General features: G+C 37.1%; 1 protein-coding gene across 4 annotated transcripts in view; it reads left to right on the forward strand.

Annotated features, from left to right (window-relative positions):
- Nucleotides 1-22,689, forward strand: part of ARHGAP32 (Rho GTPase activating protein 32) — a 205,249-nt gene that overhangs the window by 60,764 nt on the left and 121,796 nt on the right. For 2 of the 4 annotated variants that reach the window (XM_027532618.1, XM_027532619.1), the window contains exons 1-2: nucleotides 18,895-19,057; nucleotides 22,144-22,252. In XM_027532618.1, the coding sequence (XP_027388419.1) occupies nucleotides 18,945-19,057; nucleotides 22,144-22,252 (222 nt within the window). In that variant the 5' untranslated portion in view covers nucleotides 18,895-18,944. Of the gene's footprint in view, nucleotides 1-12,320; nucleotides 12,765-18,894; nucleotides 19,058-22,143; nucleotides 22,253-22,689 lie in introns of those variants that run through there. The other 2 variants (XM_027532623.1, XM_027532620.1) reach the window with 2 other exon arrangements.

Raw genomic sequence — 22,689 nt, forward strand, 5'->3', positions numbered from 1 at the left:
GACAAATGAAAACTCATTGATTCCTTATACTATATTTTAATTGAAAGGTACTGTTATGAAATATAAGCCTTTGGTGTGGTTTGGAGAATAAATAAGATACACATACACGCACGTATTTTGGGGACAACTCGGTAAAGGCCAGATTAAAGTATAATTTGAGATTCAAATCAATCATGTTTGGTAGTCCAAATAAGGGTTCTTTCTATGTAAAGTGACCAGTATTTTAGCCCCCAAACCAAAACTTTGTGGCTTTCCTGTAAGTATCCTTGATCACAAATGTTGTTGTTCAGTTGCTAAGTCATGACCAACTCTTTGGTGACCCCATGGACTGTAGCCCGCCAGTCTCCTCTGTCCATGGGATTTCCCAAGCAAGAATACTGGAGTGGGTTGCCATTTCCTTCTCCAGGAGATCTTCCCTATCCAGGGATCGAACCTCAATCTCCTACACTGGTGGGCAGATCCTTTACTGCTGAGCCGCAGAGGAAGCCCTGAGTCACAAATATTCAAGTACAGTTGCTTAAGTACATAACCTGCCTTTAAGTTTCCTAGAACATTGGGTGTAAGATACTTTGCTCTAATTGCCATCTGAAATGTTTCTGGTTGTACTGCCTTATGCCTAGTAGTAGCTGTTAGGTGCCACCACTGTGGTAGATTTATAAAGCATTTAAATAAGAAATACTATTTAACACACCAGAAATGGTGTGTATTCTGTTGAGGCTTATTAAGCAGCATGGTTAATAATGATTAGTATTGGTATAGCCTTAATGAAAATCCTATGGACAGAGGAGCCTGGTAGGCTGGAGTCCATGGGGTCGCTAAAAGTCGGACACGACTGAACGACTTCACTTTCACTTTTCACTTTCATGCATTGGAGAAGGAAATGGCAACCCACTCCAGTGTTCTTGTCTGGAAAATCCCAGGGACGGGGGAGCCTGGTGGGCTGCCGTCTATGGGGTCAGACAGAGTCAGACATGACTGAAGTGATTTAGCAGCAGTAGCAGCAGCCTTAAAGAGAATCAATTGAGTTCAGTTCAGTCGTGTCTTAATTCTTTTCGACCCCATGGACTGCAGCACCCCAGGCTTCCCTGTCCATCACCAACTCCCAGAGCTTGCTTAAACTCATGTCCATCGAGTCGGTGATGCTATCCAACCATCTCATCCTCTGTTGTCCCCTTCTCCTCCTGCCTTCAGTCTTTCCCAGCATCAGGGTCTTTTCCAATGAGTGAACTCTTCGCATCAGGTGGCCAAAGTATTGGAGCTTCAGCTTCAGCATCAGTCTTTCCAATGAATATTCAGGACTGATTTCCTTTCGGATTGACTGGTTTGATCTCCTTACAGCCCAAGGTACTCTCAAGAGTCTTCTCTAACACCACAGTTCAAAGCATCAGTTCTTCGGCACTCAGCTTTCTTTACAGTCCAACTCTCAATCCACACATGACTACTGGAAAAATCATAGCTTTGACTCGACGGACCTTTGTTGGCGAAGTAATGTCTCTGCTTTTTAATCTGCTGTCAAGGTTGGTCATAGCTTTTCTTCCCAGGAGCAGGCGTCTTTTAATTTCATGGCTGCAGTCACCATCTGCAGTGATTTTTGAGCCCCCCAAAATAAAGTCTGTCACTGTTTCAATTGTTTCCCCACCTATTTGCCATGAAGCAATTGCCTCAAATAGATCGAAGAAATCTAAAATAAAAAAGGCCAAAGAAGATGATGCATTTTCTTCTTTCAAGTTGTCAGAACTCTGAGCCAAGAAGTGACAACTTCCTCCTTGTCATATATTACAAACACCACGCTTTTCCTTCCATTTCTCCACATTGAGAGGCGGTAACTAGTTAGAGGGTGTAGTTGATAGTTATGTTACTGTCTCACTCATTCAAGCCTCTTATTAACCACTTACATCTTGTGAACAGCTCTTCCATATTTAAATTGATAAATTCTGAGTTACAGGAGTAAAATGGTTTTTATACTCTTCATTTAGGAATGCTGATTCATTCACTTGTATTATTGATCATTTCAGACAGTAAAAGCAAATCATTTTGGGGCCTTAATTTTTGTTCTTATTGCTTTCCTATGTGACCACCTGATCATTACATAGCTGGGCAGTCAGATAAATAGAATCAGCTGAAGAACTTCAAGTGCAGATTCTAGAATCAGGTCTCTAGAAATCCAGTAGGTCATACGGGGGGTGGGGAAAACCTGTCTTTTTTAAGCTACTCATCTGGTTCTGATGCCCAGGGGTGCATGTTCTTGTGATTCTCTTACATACTCTCTGAGGAGCACCTGCTTTTGGCTTCTGAGAAGGGCCTTGAGATGTGTAGGGAATGAAGAGCTGTTCTGTTGTGTTGGGTGTCCAGTAGTTCTGATGGTAGCATCTTTTTTTCATAGTAAAACTCAGAAGGGCTGAAATGGAGTATGTAGTAAATATTGATACTGGTTTTAAAACATTACTTTTTATTCAGTTGTTTTTGCAGTAATGTGATATATGCATTTTTGAAAAAACCTTGTGATTTTTACAAACCTTGTACTGAAAATAAAAGGTAAAAAATAGGATTGCACAAATCATTCAAAATCTCTACAGCTTTCTACCCAGAGCACTAATAAAAGCAATAACGATTCTAATAACAGAGGACAGTTTGAAAGATATGTCAAATCCTGAGTTAGTGAAGAAGTAATACAGTAAATTTAGGATTTTACCTTTAAAGAAGAGTAATGGATGCCTGATAGAGCGAGTAGCAGAATGAGGGGCTGAGAGTGCGGAATCACAGACACAGAGGAGATGTGCATCAAATGGAGGAAGCACCATGCAAAAAGCCCGGGACACCGGCTGCGGCCAAATTGACCCGGCAGCACAGTGGCCAGAGTCGGCATCACGTACAGTGTGCCGACCCCCGAATTTTGCCACCACACTCCCCCGGGTAGTAAACTTGGTGTTAAACTGGACATGCCTGGCTGAAGACAATGATACGTGGGAAAAATTGTTACGTACAGTCTGAGTCATAGTGACACATTGCCCGACTTACCAGCCTCATGTGAACTAATTCATGTTGCAGAAACCTGTTGGAGCAGGAAGATCATACTTGGTGCCCGTTTTGGGGCAAGAGTTCAGGCTCCTTCCACCCTCGTGTTCCTTAGTTAGATCATTCTCCCTCTTTACGCCTGTTTCTTTTGTATTTTTAAAAGTATTTTGAAAGTGTTTCTGTAAGTGCTATGGGAAAGCAGAAAGAAGAATGCTTGGACTGGGAAGTAATTTGAAAATTTCCTTCACAATGAACCTAAGAGGTTAGTACCACTTACAAATTGTGTGACTTTGGGGAAAGCCTCAGTTTCCTCATGTGTAATTCAGAGACAATGTTTTGATCACAGCATGTGACTAGAATTAGTATGAGATGCTATGTGAAAATTTACCATCCAGTTGTAAGGTAGAAGAAGGAAACATGCATTTCTGAAGTTAAGTTTCCTAGGTAACTTCAGAGTAGACCTTCACATTACTTCTAACTTCAAAAGTACTGGGATCTCTGAAGTTTGTGTAAGTTGCTAGTATTTATTTTCAGTTCCTGTCACAAATGTTTCTCTGGCCCTTCACTCTTTTAAGCTGTAAGTAGCCACTGGCCAAATTTTTCTTTACTATCATGTTATAGACATTTGCAGCAGATACTCATTCAGGTGAATGAATGTTCTTAATTTTGAGAAGATAGCCTAAGAAAAAACGTCAACAGCAGCATAAGAATTCCCCCCGTATCAGTTTACAGCCTGTGTCTACGCAGTTGAGCCTTCTGTCACTTTGGCATCATTTGCTGAATATTTCGAGGAAGAGTCTTAGTACCCTGACTGATATCCCCAGTTTTTCTGGTTGATTATTTTCATCTATTTCAGGTTAATCTTTAAGAAGTTAAGACATGTACTTTTTGCCCTCCTCCTTTTTGCCCTCATATTGCCCTAGCTGATCAGAGACTTCATTTCATCCAGCTCTTCCTCCCGCCCCATCCCTCTTACAAATTTTTTTTTTTTTTTTGCACTGCTGATTTCAAGTAAATTAAGTTCTAATTAAAATAATTTTCACCTTAAGGTTTGAATGCTCAACAAGCTTGACACTCTCAAAGATAATTTGCTTTTCGGATGGTTGTTCATCAAAACAGATCTCTAAGTAGGTTATGAGTCATTGTTCCTAATGAGTGTGTGCAGATCCGTGAACTGTTTTGGGGCAGAGAAAAGGACTGAGGATCTCTGTTTTGAAGCTGCTCTTGCAGAAATAGCCTCAGTTTTTCCTTGGAAAACAATGCTGTGGATGACCATCGTGTCTCGTTTATTTATTCCCAGTTTGTATTATTAAGCTATTTAATGTTAGGCTACGCAGTTACTGAGATGATAATGAATTCAGTTCTCAGTGCTTTTTCTTAGACGTTTATAGTTTTCTAAAATCTTGTTACTTCAAATGTAAAATTCCTACCCTTCGCTTAGTTTAGTTTCTTTTACTAAAGTGTCATTCACTTTGAAATATGTCAGAGTGCTTTGAAAATAGTAAATCACTTTAGTGATCTAAGGTTATGTTTTTGTTTTGCTGGTATGGTATCTTCTTTGTATTTTGTAGTTGAACATGACAGAATGGGTAATAATCACTGGCGTGTTATTGGATGCTGGCAGAAAAATCAGTGCATCCTGAATTGTCTTTTCCATTTGTTCACTTAGGATGCCTTGTGAGTTTGTGGATATGCTTGCTATTTGTAGAATCTTTCACTGTTGTAATAGTTCTTTGACTTGGAGATTCTGAAACACTGGCCAAATAGTTAACAGTGTTTTCTTGTGGGGGAAGGGGGTAGAGAGGAGATTGTCTAGTTCTCCTTGGCAAATCTATGTTACTTGATACTAACATGTTGGATTTCCAAGCTCATGAAGATTTATTAATGTTTATTCCTCTGTATTATCATGAGTCCATATTTTTTCAGCTTTGCAGCCTTATATATATTTCTTTGATCTCTTGATTCCTGCTAACCAATTAATATCAATTGTTTAAGAGCTGGTGAACTAGGCTTAATATACTAGAATGTGATAGTCCTGCATTTCATCTCTTTTCACGTAATTGGTAATTTATTCCAGAATATCAGTTGTTCCTTTTTCATGCTCAGATAGGAGTGATTTTAATGTTTCTGTCCTTCTAAGAATATTTTATAGTTCACACAGCTTTTATGCTGCCTTCTAAAATAGTAGGAACTAATTGGTGGCAGACATCTTGGTATTAGTCATAGACTGTTCAGATGTGTGCAGGTAATTGCCATTGTCCTAGGCAGGTTGTGTAGGAGGGACGTGGAATGTCATAGTTGATAGCAGAGATTGCAAGAGCCCTTCTAGGTTAGAAGTTAAACAACACTTGAAGCCTTTTAATATGCTGTACCTTGGAGAGCTACTCTACTATGCCTGGTGAAGTCATGCAAGAATATATTATCTGTGGCACTTAGCTTACTCTTGTCTTAGCATTTTCTATCATTTTACAACTTTGCTGTTTATTTGATTACTGTTTATTTTAGAAGGCTGGTAGATAAGGCAGAAAACATGAGACTAAAGCAGTCAATATAGCCTTTAGGAATTAATGCCTGTAAAGGAAATAAAAGCTCAAAAAACTGGTAGAACAACACTACTGGGAGAGATAGAATCAGCAAGGCCTGGAATGCTAGAGATCATACAGGACCTGATTTCTTCAACAGATATGTAACACAAAGGAGGAGAGGAAATCCTTAAATCTCGAGATTATTAACTAAAGTATTAGCTAAAATATCATGTGTGAACTTCCTGATTCAAACAAACCGTGTTTAAAAAAACGGGTTTGTGCACTGATTGGGTATTTGTGATATTTCTTCAAGTGAGATAATGATATTTTAGTAATTTTAAACAAGCCCTTATGAAAATTTCGTTTCCTCTTCTAAGGAGTTTAGGATTTTCTTCTAGATCCTAAACCTCGATTCATAAAACATTTTAAAAGCATCTTTTATTTACAAATGTTGTGTTCCATGGGTACTTTTATATACTGTTTCATCTAATCACTTTGATTGCAGTATGATTGGGCATGTTTATTCTGTTCAGAGGAGGAAATTGAGCTTCAGAGATCTGAAGTAAATTGCCCATATTCATACAGGTAATAAGTGGCACCGAAGGAATTTGAGTTATCTGGTCTTCATTAAATTAAAAAAAAATCCAACATTATTTCTAAAATGGAAACCATAGACTCAAAATCAGTACTGTTTTCAGTTGCTTTGTGTGTTTCACTTCAGTGCTACTTGTAATAGTGAAATGGTAGCTTAATGAATTGTGTATCATTTCACCAAGTAAACATCAGTTCAGTTCAGTTCAGTTGCTCAGTCGTGTCCAACTCTTTGCGACCCCATGGACTGCAGCACGTCAGGCCTCCCTGTCCATTACGAACTCCCGGAGTTCTCTCAAATGCATGTCCATCGAGTCAGTGATGCCATCCAGCCATCTCATCCTCTGTCGTCCCCTTTTCCTCCTGCCCCCAATCCCTCCCAGCATCAGAGTCTTTTCCAATGAGTCAACTCTTCGCATGAGGTGGCCAAAGTACTGGAGTTTCAGCTTTAGCATCATCAGGGTCTTTTCAAATGAGTCAGCTCTTCACATCAGGTGGCCAAAGTATTGGAGTTTCAGCTAACATCAAGTTAGTTCAGTTTTTCCTTATCACAGCAAAGGCATAGTGATATAACTTGAAGATTGTGAATTGACACTTAAAGACAGCTTTATTATTTTGCAAATACTGCTTGAGACGGCATCAAATGTCATTTTTATCATTATATCTTTTCATTATATTCATTGATATATATGGTATGTTGAGATGGAAACTTAGCCTTCAACTATTCAAGAGAAGAAACTAGAGTAGATCTTTTAATTCCTGAAGTTAACTTATTTAAAACTAAAAACTGAAAATTGTGGATAAATTTAAAGATGAAAGTTAGAATTGCCCACAGTCTTTTGTTGTGTAGATTGCCAAGCTTTTTTTCTATATGTGTGTGTATTGAAAATATGATTTTTCTTATAATGGAATCATATTTAAAAATTTTTTTTGTAGTTACTGATTACAAACAAATACAGTGGTTAAAAATTGCATTGGAGGAGTCCAGTAAAGTAGCCTGTCGCGTTGAAGTATTTTTCTTCAACCAATATTATTTATATGAGATGATTCTAGAATGTGTAATAATTGATGGTAGGTAGTGATTCAGTGAAAGTGTAGCCTGAGATTATATTTATTGAAAGTAATTTTCTACATTTATAATGAACATTTTATATATGTATATATTTAAAACTTGAATACCAGAAAGTATGCCTTTAATCTTTGCTTATTTGGATAAAGATGTAGAACTTAATTTAAAACGATAGACCATTGCACTTGAGTTTTGAGAGAACTTATTCATATACTTGTGAAATTTCCACCTAATATCACTTATTAAGAAGATTGAAAGTATCATGCTGAATTGACTTAAGATCTAATTTTATATGCACTTACTTTGTAATGCATAAGGGAATAATATGAGCTTTTAGTTCTGATTTTTTATTTTGCATTCTTCACATTCAGAAAAGGGATTCAGGTAATTAGAAAAAACCTCTTAATTTAGTTGAGTTTGGTTTCCTTTTACTTATTAAATTACTACTCTCTTTTAAATAATGGTAAAAATTACAGAGTTAAACCAAACGTTTGCAGATTGAGATATCTTACTCTTCAGTGTTTGTATAATCACAGTGACAAAAACATTTTATGGCTTCAGTGTCGATGATGAAAATGATGGCTGTCATTTCTGGGCCGGGTCTTATCTATACCGCGCAATATGATAATTATATTACATGCATTATTTCTAATACATACATTAACCTTACAGGGTTGTTATTACTCTTTTAGAGATCACCAAACTGAGACTCAATTTAAGTTACTTGCCCCAAACCACACGATTTGTAAACAGCATGGTTGAGTTTGAGTCTCTGTCTGACTTCAAAATATTGATACTTCCAGTTCTATTGAAAACTGTTTTTTCCCCCTAGGTTTTATAATCAGCTTTTTGAAATGAAACTCTTTTTTTTTCATGAATATATTTTTGTGATGACATATTCAGGTAGCCATTTTTTTTTTGGAAATTTCATTTAGTTCTTTTGAACAGTTCAGAGTTAGTGCTCTCTCCAAATACATGTTTCTCCTAAGCAAAATCTTCTCTAACATGAAATGTTCCATTTTCTAGCCAATTAGACAAAGCTTGTCTACAGAATGCTTCACAGCTATGACTCTACAATAGATACACCACATGGCTCTTCAGAAAATTATGTAATCTAAATGTGAAGTGTGTGTCTGACTGTAGTGTATACATGTGTATCAAAGAATTGTATTAGAAAAATGGAACAAGAATCCTTCTAAGATATTTTCAGTGACTGAAGATTTTCCTATAATGTAAAAAGTACCATATAAAATGTTCAAATGTCATCTGTTATCAATCATTCTTCTATGTATTCATTCTACATTTTAATGGATTTGTATCTTTAAGTTGTTTTTCTCTTGGAAAAAAAATGCATTCTACTTTGGGATTCTTAAACTGTTGCGAAGAATGGTTTTCCCCTTCCTGCAGGAATTGGGAGCTTCTCTTTCCCGCAACTTCTTTGCCTATTGGTCGGTAGAAGATGAAGAATCAGCTGGTTCTTAAAGTACTGATAGCGACTTTGGGGATTTAGGTCAGGGACTTGTGCGCTGAAAAGCTTGCGATGGGAGTGGAGTCTGGTCAGATTTTTAAACCAATCAGGAAAAAGGGTTAAATCTCCACTATGGTCTGTAAGAATGGCCCTCTCAACCTCTGGTGGCCACGGGTCCCACTCTGCTTGGTTTCTTTCCTGCCTCTATCTTGGATTTTTGCTAGATACTTCTAAGCTATCAGAGAAGAGAACAAAGAAGAACAACCACATGTTGATTCTGAATTTAAGCACATTTTTTTTTTTTTTAAAAAGCTTCTGATAGCACAGTCAGAACTGTGAAAACAAGTCTTGAACCACTGCTTGGTGCTTAAGTCAGCTTGGGAGGAGAGGAGGCTCTCCCTGCAGCGGGGATGCTGGGTGGAGAGGTGGGAATATGATGTAACAGCAGGACTAGAAGAGGAGACTTCCTGATGCTGTCACATTAGCCAGACTGCCCACCATATTCTGTGTGCAAATGCCGCTTACAGTATACTTTTTCATGTTTGAAAGCGCTTGAGGAAGGGAGGTAAATGAACCATGAGAGTGAAAGAGTAAAATAAATGATTAGAGGGAAAGATAAATAGGATCTATGAAACCACATGATATTTTGCCAAATTGCCCTGCACAGAGGTTATACCAGTACATATTCCCACCAACAGTGTATATTCATTTTCCCACAACTTCTTCCAAACAGCTTGTTAAAACTTTAAAAAATCTTTGCCTGATAGATTAAAAAAGCATCTTATTGTGTTTTTTTTTTCATTTTTATTGAGTGAAGTAAATAAGTTTTATTATGTTTTTATGATTCTTTCATGTCTTTCTGTTATTATTCTGTTTATGCTTTTTGCCTGTTTATCTTTTGGGTTGTTGGATTTTAAAGATTTATAGCCACCATATATATATATATATATATATATATATATATATATATATATATAAAAGAAATTAACCCTTTGTGATATGTTCCACATATTTTTACTTAATTACATTTGACTTTATTCATAATTAAAGACTTTTTTTTTTGGTTAGGGAAGATTTTTAAATTTGTATGTAGTAAAATGTATCAGTCTTCTGTGGTTTCAAGGCTTCTTAAAGTTATATTTAGAAAGGACTTCCTCACAGTGAAGTAATCAAAGGGTTTCCCATGATTTTCTTTTATGGTTTTATCTTTACATTTAAATCTTTGATCCATTGGAAATTTATTTCAGTGGATGAAATGAGGAAGGGGTTAAATTTAATTCCGTCTCCTCACTGTCTCTTTTGAATGACCAACATGGTCAGTAGATTAAAACTATATAGTTTTTGGAGCAACAAAATTAAAATAGTAACACATATATAAATTGTAATTTTGTGGAAAGGAAAGGTACATTATAAACAAAGTCAGCTGGATGGTTCATTTCCTGTATTTTCAAATATGAAAGTTCCAGGGTATCCCAGTAGATGCCTTTTAAAGTTTTATCTGGTCAGATTTAGTGCAAAACCAGGCTTGTAGGTAAAAGGCAGACACCCACACCTGGGTGGTTGGTACCAGATGGCTGTTTTTTAAGTAGCGGTTGTGCTGTTGCTGGTTTCACTCATGTCCCAGTGAGTCATTTTACTGCTTCTCTATGTGTCTGCATTTTAAGTTATGTGTAAGAATGTTGCATGCTTCTATTTCTGTAATGGTCAGCATCTTTTAATTTATGATACTTGCTTTCTTTTTTTTCCTTTAAAAAGCCATGGATAGGCCTGGCTGTTCTGTCCCACTTTGGATACCCGAGCAAAGGTGTATATGGCAGTTATTATTGAGGGGAAGGAAAGATGGGTGTAATATTAGAAGGCATGAAGATGGGCAAGTCCCTAGACCTTGCTTATCTTCTCTATATATTGTGATCCTCCTGAACTCTGAGATCTGTAACTGTGCCTCTCCTTGTGCTGGGTCCAGAGCCCTTTCTAATTTTATGTTTACCTTTCTTAAGTAGAACTTAAGATAGAACTTTAATTCAGAATTAAATTAATTTATTAATAATTATTAAATAATAATTAATTTATTAAATACATTAAATTAATTTAGTTTAGAATCTAAATTAAATTTAGAAGTTTAATTAGGTCACATTTGTTTTTTTGTTTGTTTTGTTTCCATTACTCTAGGAGGTGAATTTTAAAAGATATCAGAAAGTGTTTTATTAAAAGGTTTTATAGTGTCCAGTCTTACATTTAGGTCCTTAATCCATTTTGAGCTTATTTTTGTATACTGTGTTAGAGAATGTTTTACCAGCACTACCTATTGAAGAGGCTGTCTTTTCTCCATTGTATGTTTTTATCTCCTTTATGGAGGGAAACTATACGTCTCTGATATTCTTGTTTTCTCCTCTTGTGGAGGAAATCGTAAACAAAATGAAAAGACAACCTACAGAATGGGAGAAAATATTTGCAAATGATACAACTGACAAAGGATTAATTTATAAAATACACAAGTAGCTCATACAGCTCAATATTTAAAAAAAAAACAACCCAATCAAAAAATGGGCAGAAGACCTAACTAGACATTTCTGCAAAGAAGACGTGTAGATGGCCAACAGGCTTGTGAAAAAATGCCTGACATCACTAATTAATTATTAGAGAAATGCAAATCAAAAGTATAATGAGGTAGGTATCACTTTACTCTGGTCAGAATGGCCATCATCAAAAAGTCTACAAATAATAAATGCTGGAAAGGGTGTGGAGAAAAAAGAATCCTCTTCCTGGTTGGTGGGATTGTAAATTGGTACAGCTATTATGGAGAACAGTATGGAAGTTCCTTAAAAGACTACAAGTAGAGTTTCCATATGATCCTGTAGTGCCACTCCTGGGCATATATCTGGAGAAAACTGTAATTAAAAAAGATACATGCACCCCAGTGTTCATAGCACTATTTACAGTAGCCAAGACATGGAAGCAATCATGTCCATTGACTGATGAATGGATAAAGAAGATGTGGTGCCCATATATAATGGAATATTACTCAGCTTAAGTTAAAAGCAGTCATGCCATTTGCAGCAACATGGATGGAGCTAGAGATGATCATACTGAGTGAAGGAAGTTAGAGACAAATGTCGTATGATACTGCTTATATCTAAAAAAAGAAATACAAATGGGCTTATTTACAAAATTGAAGTAGACTCACAGACTTAGAAAACAAATTTATAGTTACCAAAGGAGAAAAACAGGGGGAGGGATAAATTAGGAGGTTGAGATTAACATATACACCCTACTATATAAAATAGATAACCAACAAACACCTAGTGTATAGCACAGGGAACTATTCTCAATAATTTTGTAATAGCCTGTAAGGGAAAAGAGTTTGAAAAAGAATACACAGACACACACACTCACACACATACATATAACTGAATCACTGTGCATACACCTGAAACTAACATGACATTGTAAATCCCTGTACTTCAACTTAAGGGGAACGTGAACAGAATTTGTATCCTACTGTTGTGTGAAATTGTATAAATTTTAATTATGTTGGATTGGTTCACAGTCCTTTTCAGGTCTACTATATCTAATAAAAATTTAAAAACAATAATGTCTGAGGTAGAAAAAGGATATAGGTAAGAAAAGTCAACTTAATAGCTAGAAAGCTTGAGAAGAGAGAATTATTAAATGAATAGGAGTTGGGGAAACTCACCTTCATTTGGGTTGTGTGTTTGGTTATGTAGGTCACGCAGCCTAAAGCAGTGGGAGGGGTCTGGAGTCCCAGGTGTAGCAGTCTGACACATTGAGGGTGCTTCGTGGGACTTCCTGTCTTTGCCTCAGCTGTAATTAACCTTGCACGTAACAGCCTGTGGCCCCGCATGATCACGTTATTACTGGCGCCCCAGCCGCATACCTGTGTGTACATCAGTATCGCTGAACAGCCTGGACACTGCTGTGCTTTTGCCCATGCCTTGAGGTTTAAACTTCCAAAATACACGATGGAGACCGAAAGTGAGAGTAGCACATCGGGAGATGACAGCGTGTTCTGGTTGGATTCGGAAGTTATAACCCAGGTGACTGGCAGTGAAGAGGGAGAAGGGGAAGAGCATTTCAGGTAAATACGGAATTCACAGTCCGTTCTTTCTCTCTGTCTCACCTTTGTCCCTCTCTCCACCTCCCTCATCTGTGCTCCCCAACCCTCCCATCCTCTTTGTTTTAACCTCTTTTCAGTAAGATTTCTTTTTCTCTGGGGGAAGATTTGGAGCTGAAGAGGATGGGTTTCTAGTTGTGTATATAGCATTCTTCATTCCACAACTTGCCCTGAGCTTGTAAAAGGCATTTTAAATGACTTGTTAGAACACCAGGAAGAGAAGGTGTTAGACAGGTTTTGTAGTAGCATTTCAGGAATTTCAGGTGGAGACTCATAATGAACTATTACCCATTCCTGTATCTGATTTGTACCTAACAGAAGTGACTTAGTTCTGAATCTAAGAGATTTTTCTTTCTCTTTTTTCTTGGAATATGTTCCTGTGTGTGTGTGTGTGTGTGTGTGTGTGTGTGTGTGGTTGCTTTTTTCCCCTTATTCATGTGTATGAAACATTTTAATTATGTCCAGATTAATTATTTCATGGATCAAAGCCTCTGACCTTATATTTCACTCGCCTTATAGTTCTCCTCCTCCCACCTGCCCCAGCAAATCTCTCTTGGTTTGATCTCTAATTGTATCTTCATAAATGAAGTGTTTGGGAAGGCCACTTGATTAAGCAGCTCTCCAAGTTCAGTGTGTTAGTGAAGAAAGAGGTCTCACCCCCCTTGTACACACAGTATCATTTGTGCATTAATTTTGTTGTGCTGTTACAGATTTTAGGAGGCCTTATTCTGGCTTTTCTTTTCAACAGGTGTAACAGATAAATTCTTTTGGAGATAATAAAAAAAAACCTTGAAGAAGTTTATACTACATATTATCACTGCCACCCACATGGGCGATTAAAACACCTTTTACAATTTTATCTATGGGTAGTTGGGTAGGAGACCGGATCATTATTTTCATCAGATCTTGTCTTTAGTTTTCGAAAAAGAGTTTTTCCTTTCTCAAAGGATTTCTTTATTCACAGATTTTACTTTTAAAGTCTAGGTTAAATGACAGATGAGATTGAATATTGGGGCTTCCCTGGTGGCTCATTCTGTAAAGAATTTGCCTTTAATGCAGGAGATCTGGGTTTTGACCTTGGGTAGATCCTCTGGAGAAGGGAATGGCTACCCACTTCAGTATTATAGGCTGGAGAATTCCATGGACTGAGGAGCCTGGTGGGCTATAGTCTATGAGGTTGCCAAAGTCGGACATGACTGAGAGATGACTAACACTTCACATATATCACATTGAATGTTAGGAACTCTTGATAACCACTGATTAACAAATTTAGTGTGGGTTAAAATGAATAGGAAGTATGTTTTAAATTTTAAAGAATAATTCACAGTGTTCAAAGTATGCAAGTATGAAAATGAACATTTTATTAGCATGTGAAAGTCTTTTTTGCGTCAACTTTCTCATTCTCTCTATAGTTTTTATTTTAGCCTCACTTACTGGCCTAAGCTACTTCTCTCCCAAGGTGTGCTGATGTTTCATATCACATATTCCATAGTTTTAAATATGCTCCGTGTGTCATGAACAGTCAGTGGGAATAAGGTATTTATTTGTGTGAGAACTGTTTGGCCTAGTGTTAAAATCATGGAAGTTATTTCATCCTGTTTGTCAGAGGAGGAGACAGCCTGGTCCTTGTTATGATGGACTTGGTTCCAAGATCCTCCATTTACTTGCGAGGCAACAGGAGGCTGTCTGGGGTTTTCTTTTGACAGTTCATCTGTGTAGGCCTGAGTTTTTCTTCTCCTTAGGACCATGGGACCACATTTTCATCCCCAAGAAACTGAGCTAGGTGGTTCTAGGAAACCATGAGCATTGTTTTAGGAAACCATGACACCGTAGGACATTTGTCCTGTTGACAATATTATTTCATATCTGTCATCATGACTCTCCCAAAACAAGTATGTCTTTGAGATTTGATCTTATGTTATTTATAAGGGTGACAGAGATCAAGGCAAGGCCACGTTTCCTGTAGTGTTTCTCACCTGTTCAGCAGTCAGACATGAGGAAATGCGCAGCAGAGTGCTTGCATAGTGTTCACCCTGATGTTCCAGCTGCGATGCCTTGCAGAAAAAATGTGTGTGGGTGTCGAAGGTGAGGGTTGGATAGTAGAAGTTATAGCTGTAACCTTGAGAGAAGCTGTGGTCAACTCAGTGTTGTCTGGGACAGTTGTTTTTGTAAAATCAGTTTAACAGTTAAAAAATATAGAAAAGTTTTACCTGTTTTTTTAAAACCTGTGCTCATGTGCATTAACTAAACTGTTGTTATGATTACGGTCTAATTAATTTCCATGCATGCACACACTCAGAAAGAGGGCAGAAGATTGTGTGCTATTCTTTTTCTCCAAATAACTTAAGAATTAGATTTAAGTTCATTCTTTTTTTTTTTCTTGTATTTTTAAAAAACTTTTAAAATTTTGTTTTGGGGTATAGCCAATTAACAAGTAGGTATTGTTATTTCCCATTTTCAGATGAGGAAATTGTAGCTCAAACAGCCACATAAACCATATTGTCAGTATGTGTAGATAAATGTAACTAATGTTGAAAGTAAAAGACTTCAGTTTTATAAAAAAATTTTTTTATATCTGCTGCTAAATGTTATTTTCTAGTAAATAACAACCTTTAAGAAGCTACAGCTTATTTCTCAGTTCTGAAATTCCTTCTTTGAGGAATTTTTGAGCACTGGTGATATATCAGTTATGCAGCCAACATAAAAGTGAAACAGTGCATACAGTAATGTGACCTTTTAAAGATACGACCTGGAGGACACCTGGGAATTATTAGTGACTCACGATCGTGAGAGGGTCTAGTTTTTTGGCATCTGAGGGCAGAAGGTTTATCATATGACCTTGATTAGTGTTCTCTAGTATCACGTTATTGTAGGTACATAGCCTAGTATGTATGACAAACAATGACATAGAGTTTGAAACGTTTACAGAGATGATATGTATGTATAATTAAACCACATTTTTAGAACTTATATACCTTTAAAAATCAGAGACTACAGATGCACAGATCTCAGTCAGATCTTCACTTTTATCTCCATTATAAGTTGTTTTTAAGAAGAGAAGCTTCTGACTCTAGTTAAGCTAGATAATTTGGCGTACATATTTTAATTTTTTTTGAAATGTGTGTGTTGGTTTATAGCATCATAAAGCTAATAATAAATGGTTCATGCATCTGACTGGTTGGTTGGTTGTTTGCTTTATTCATTCTCTGCCTTATTTGAAATGAGGTAAAAGAAGATTTTGAATTAAAAGATTTTGCAGCAGTCCCAATAGGTAACAAGGGCTTGGAATAGGTTAGTTCTTCTAGATCTTTCTGATCTAGATCTTCTTTCAGATCTAGGATGGCTATTTTAATGGCTGAATTCCTCTGGAAACTCACAATTCTTTGCTTTTAATATGCTTACTGTTCTTTTGTCTTCTGTAGGAATTTCTCATCTTAGGAATCCCAGGATAGAGAGGTAACAATAACAGCTTATCATTGACATATATATCAGTATCACACCCAGGCCTATTTTAAACTCTGTGACCTTTCATAGTCATCACACCCTTAATAATCTGTTATGTACAATACCAAAAAAAAAAAAAAAAAAGTATTTTGCCAAAAAACAAAAAAGATATTTCTATTACTCTGTAACTTTGGGTGTGTGATCTGGAGTATAGTTTACTCCCTGAAATATTCTTTGAATATGAAATGTAACATTCACTCAAAGTCATCTCATCAGTGTCACATAAATAGTAAATTTAATGGTAATCAGAGTCAGGTATGAACATAGCTTAATCTCAGAAAATTTTGTTCAGTGTTGGAGTCTAGCCATTAGGCTGTCTTTGTTAATGTGTGAAATGAGTCTGTCTTAACCATGAAGCATGCCAGTACAAGACTTTCTTGGTATTTCACTAATTAAACTCTTTGGGATGGAATCCAGGGTGAGCCTTTCTTACGTCTGTCTGTATGAGGTGTTTTTTTTTTTTGTTTGTTTGTTTTTATGTATAAGAAGGGCCTGAGAGCACAGAAAATTATAAAACTATATCAGAGTTCCTGGTTATTAAGTTGTGTATTCAAAGTTAAAATTTTTTAATCTTATTTCTCCTTAAGTTTTGGATTCAGCTTAAGCATTAAGCCCCCCTAAACAGTTAATTGCATGTTCAAACAGTAATTAAAATTCCTTGAAACACTTAAAGCTCTGTTTATAAATGTAATACAGTCAATATCTTTTAAAATATATATGTAAAGTGACAAACCTGGGAAGACTGCAATCAGAACAAGCAAAGCCTTTCTAGATAGTTAATTTTAGAAGTCGCCTATTATACTTTTACTTTCCATTAGTGATTAGCTTCCTTTCCACGCTCTCATATTTTCAAATCAGTTTCTTTAACTCACATGTGCTGTTTCCCCTTATCTTGGCTCTCTCTTTTCTTCCCTGTTTCCCTTCCTTTTAAGATAAGGTCTTTAGAGTACTTCTCAGCCTCCTAATCCCCCATGAGGCTTTTGTTTATCACCATTTTGCCCCTGCTTACCTGGTGGCTCAGTAGTAAAGAATCCTTCCTCCCTCAATGCAGGCAACGCAGGTTCAATCCCTGGGTCGGGAAGATCTCCTGAAGAAGGGAATGGCAACCCACTCCAGTATTCTTGCCTGGGAAATCCCATGGACAGAGCAGCCTGTTGGGCTATAGTCCACAGGGCCGTGAAGAGTCAGACATGACTTAGCGACGGTACGACAAATTCTGTCCCCACCCCCAAGCCCAGTGTTTTACTGAAATGATTTTACTATTTTTTGCCATTCAGTCAGATTTAGTTATATGTGTCATTGTTTCCTCTCCTTTTTAATCATATTCCGTCTTAAAGTATCTGTTCTGGTCCATTTGTTATTTAGTTGATATTTTCTTGAATCTTTTGTTCAGATAAGTTCTTTGAGTGATATACTCTGATTTCTTGTCTGTAGTCACTGCTATTTTTATTCATCTTTTCCTTTGTAGGTAACTTATTCTTTCTGAATGCTTGTAAAATTTTCTTTTTATTCTTAGTTATGTGTATTTTGTCATCAAATCTTCAATTGGACCTCAGTGACTTTCAGTCTATAGATTTAAGTCTTCATATTAGGAAAGATTTTAAGAATTTTATTATTAATTTAATTATTACCTCTTTTATCAGTAATAATTTTCTCCTCATGGAATCTATTTATTGCATATTTGATCTCCTTAGTGTTTCTTTCATGATGTATCTGTCATTGTTGTTTTTCAGTTGCTAAGTCATGTCTGTTTGTGACCCCGTGGACTGAAGCACACCAGGCTTCCCTGTCCTTCACCGTCTCCCTGAGTTTGCTCAAACTCATGTCCATTGAGTCGGTGATGCCATCCAGCCATTTCATCCCCTGTTGTCCCCTTCTCCTCCTGCCTTCCATCTTTCCCAGCATCAGGGTCTTTTCCAATGAGTCAGCTCTTTGCATCAGGTGACCGATTTATCTTCACATTTTGATTTTGTGATTTGAAGTATTTCTTATACTTGTTCTTTAAGCCATTAATTTCATCTTTTTCTTTAATCTTTCACATTCAGTTTGAGTGAAGTAATTTTTATGTGTTCTTGTTCTTATGTATCACGGACTTAATATTTTATAATTATTTAGGTTATTGTCTTTTCTGCTTTAGCTTTGCAGCTTTGTTCGCTACGTATGCATGTTCTGTTTGTTCTGACTGAAAGAATCGCAGCTTTTTACTGCTCGGGTCAACATTGCCCTTCTCTGTCTCTTCCCCCTTCGGATTTTCTCCAGTGGTCCCATGATGCTATAGCTTCTGCTTTTCTTTTCTTAGGTGAACACACCCTTGTTAATAGCCCTAGTCCCTCTAATTGATTGTTAAATTTATTTACAGAGTAATTTTCCAGTTTTTATTAATTCCTTGGGGGCAAGTACCTCTGTTGTGGTGGGGAGAAGTGGGAGTATAGCCTCCTTGAGTCTCTGTTATCCTCCACTGGTTTACCAGTCAGTGTGATCCCATTTGCTTCTTTGCCTTCCAGAAGTTGAAGATTTCTGGCCTGCTGATCCCACCCAATGTTAATCTTTTAAGGATTTATTTTCCTTTTATTTGGCTTACTGCCTTTTCAGAGACTTGGAGAAGGAAAGCTCTATTTCTCAACATATGTGCAGTCTTGAATGGGAAGTTCACTGGTAGTTTTTTTCACGGCTTTTGAGGGAAAGCTTCTGAGGGGAGCATACAGTGAGGCCGAATCTTGGTGTCTGTCAGCCAGTCCAGCGGGTCTCCAGAGGTGAGAATTGCTTGTTTCAGTGTCCTCTTCAGGCCGGGAGGTGGGATCTTCTAGTAGAAAGTGGTCCATCACATCTGGAATGCCTGAGATGTGTTAATACATTTCAGTTTTCCCATTTGCAAAACAGGGCTACTAACAGTATATCCGACAGTAACCAGTTAGAAGACGTAATGGAAGAAAAGGTGCCATTTTTAAGAGCAACAACAAAGATGAAATGCTCAGAAATAAACTTACTAAGGAACTCCAAGACCTATGTGAAGAAAATTTAAAATATTGCTGAAGAACATAGAAGTTTGGAACAAAAGAAAAGATATATACCTTGTTCATAACAAGATAGTCAACATCATAAAGATGTTAGTTTATTATAAAATTAATGTGATAATAAGAATGCTTTTTTAAAAACCTAGGTAAATTGGTTTTGAAATAAGTTGACCTTGACTAAGTAATTGAGTCAAGAAACTTTGGGGAGAAGAAAAAAGCAAGGCTAGGAAGAGGATTAGTGCAACCAGATGTTATAGTATGGAGTCTCAGTGATTAAAACCTTGTGGTACTGGTATGAGTAGAGGGCATAAGGGGGTGAAATGGGAAGCCTGGGAATCCACCCTAATACATAGGAAGATACGGTAAAGATGGCTTCTCCAAAGCCAACGGGAACATTATGTACTATTCAATGAATTCTTTGGGGGAAAACGGAATATGCAGCTGTGAAAAATAAGGAAAATTGGAGACCTGCCTCATACCAAGGATAATTTCCAAATGATTGAAGAAGGTATAATGTATTAAATGAAACCACGAAAAATTCAAAAGAAAACATGGGAAAATTAAAAAAAAATAGGTTTTGGATCAGGGATGGCATTTTGAAATGACTTAAAATGCAAAACTCAGAAAGGGTTGTGAAATTCAGCTACATAAAATATAAAACATCTGCATTATAGAAAACAAAATAAGCAAGGACAAATGACAGCCTGTTAAAAATACTTGGAATTCGTATTACAAATGAAGAACTAACCTCTTTAAAGAATTTAAAAAGAGATAAGAAAAAGACCAAAAATCCAACAGAAAAATGGGCTACTTTATAAAAGGGATTTTTTTCATCGTTGAGTATTTGCCTTTCATATATGCTGAACATATCTTGGTATCTTATAAACTTGTAGTATAGTTTGTAATAGTGAAAGATTGGAAATAATTGAAGAATTCACTAGTAACGGATGAGTTACACTATGGAATATCTATGATATTCCACAGTGGAATATTGATTGCACAGTTGTAAAAATAGCAAAGAAGCTCTTTATATACTGATATGGAAAGTCCTTCAGAAAATATTAGAAAACTACACAACAGTGTAAAACATGATACTTTTTATGTAAAAAGTATTGCAGTCCATGGGGTTGTGAAGAGTTGGGCACAGCTTGGCTACTGAACAACATGGGCTTCCCTGGTGACTCAGACAGTAAATACTCTCCCTGCAATGGGGAGACCATGGTTTGATCCCTGGGTCAGGAAGATTCCCTGGAGAAGGGAATGGCTACCCATTCCAGTAGTCTGGGGACTTCCCTGCTGGCTCACATGGTAAAGAATCTGCCTGCAATGTGAGAACCCTGCAATGCGCGAGACCCAGGTGTAAAGAGTAGGGTGGAGATGAAGGAATAAAGTTATTCTCCTATTTTTTACACAAAGAGTAGCATATTTATACATTGCTTTTATACTTTGCTTTTTGTGGATATATTCTTTAATATGAAAAATTAGGTATATGAATATATATGCTGCTGCTAAGCTGCTAAGTCACTTCAGTCGTGTCCGACTCTGTGTGACCCCATAGACGGCAGCCACCAGGCTCCCCCATCCCTGGGATTCTCCAGGCAAGAACACTGGAGTAGGTTGCCATTTCCTTCTCCAGTGCAGGAAAGTGAAAAGTGAAAGTGAAGTCGCTCAGTCGTGTCCGACTCTTAGCGACCCCATGGACTGCAGCCTACCAGGCTCCTCCGTCCATGGGATTTTCCAGGCAAGAGTACTGGAGTAGGGTGCCATTGCCTCCTCCGATGAATATATATATATATCTATATAAAGTCTAAGAGAGCATATAAAGTGGGGAATTTAATGGGCAGACTGGAGACAGGGAAGGGAGGAAGATCTTTCACTGTATACCTATTGATACTTTTTTTTTATTTTTGCATGATAAAATTGTACGTACTAAGAATTTTATCAGGCATTTTCGTTTGGAAATCACCAAAACTCTGCCTTTAATAAACCTCTGTTCTGTTTTCAGTGTTGGGAGTTCGGTTTGGTGTTAGAAGTTTAGTGTTCAGTTTAGTTCACTGTTAGTGTTAGAAGTTCAGTTTCTTTATTTTCTGGGAATTCTGGGAATATTAGATTTATGTAAGCACTTAATAGACCATATAAACCAGCCGGAACAGAGCTTTAATATTTTAAGGGGCTTTACAATCTAATTTATTAATATGCTCTGAAGGTAGGAAAGTATATTACTCCCTGTGATGACAGATACTAACTTCTATCACTTACAGACACGTAGCCACCTTGTAGCTTCAGTCTTACAACTTAGAACACCAAACTGACTGCTTCAGGTATGTCTCAGAGATGTTCTTCTCTTCAGTAGAATTTAAACACATCCTTTCACGAGCAGACGTAAATAGACTAAAACCAGAAATAAACAGAAACAAAGACTGGGGGGAAAGAAAGAGAAAAGCAGAGTTGTATTGCTGCTTGGGGTTTACTACAGAGATCAAGAAAAGATATGCTTGTGAGTAAGCAGTCCCTAAGGTCACTTCTCAAGAAATGTGTCTCTTAGACTTCTCTGTGGAACTTTTATACTATCAAGTATAGTTTTTTTTGTTATGAACAAGAATCTCAAAAAATATAAAATGAGTGTGTGTCAGAATCAAATAGTTTTTTAATGAGGGAAAAAGCAAGTTGGTAAAGCTTGTTCCCACAATTTAAAGAAAGTGTTGTTCTCTCTTCTTTTTCCTTTGGATTGGAAATGTCCAGGTCTAGACATTGGATTGTAGTCATTGGAAGGCTTTGTTAGAAATGGGAATTCTTATCAGAGTCTTTCATGTTTTGGTCTCTAGGAAGATGAAGTCCTCAGTACATTCTGAAGAGGATGATTTTGTTCCAGAACTACACAGAAACGTTCACCCTCGAGAGCGGCCTGACTGGGAGGAAACACTTAGTGCAATGGTAAATTATCTTACTTCATAAAGAAAAGGAACAGGGGAAGCATTACTCACAGAAACAAAATTTTTTGCTCTCGCTTTACTCATTTATTCAGGAAATACCTGTTGAGCAAATAATCTATTCAAGGCACTATTCTAGACTCTCGGGCAGAGCTGTGAATAAAACACGCACATTTCCTGCCTTTGTGGAGCTTATATTTTAACGAGGTAGGAGAGGTAGCAAATAATTAAATGTACAGTATGTCAGGTGGTGGTACATGCCATTGCAGAAGTAATGCAGAGTGGTGGAATGCAGTGTGAAGAAGGGTTGCTCGCTATACAGGATGGCAAGATGGCCTCTAGGGAATTAAGGTTGGAGCAGACACCTGAGGGGTGTGAGGGAGTGTGTTTACCTGGGAATAGATCATTTTAGGCAGTGGAAGAACAAGTTAAAGGCTGTGG

This window comes from Bos indicus x Bos taurus, chromosome 29, assembly GCF_003369695.1.
Source record: "Bos indicus x Bos taurus breed Angus x Brahman F1 hybrid chromosome 29, Bos_hybrid_MaternalHap_v2.0, whole genome shotgun sequence".
Taxonomy (NCBI): Eukaryota; Metazoa; Chordata; class Mammalia; order Artiodactyla; family Bovidae; genus Bos; species Bos indicus x Bos taurus.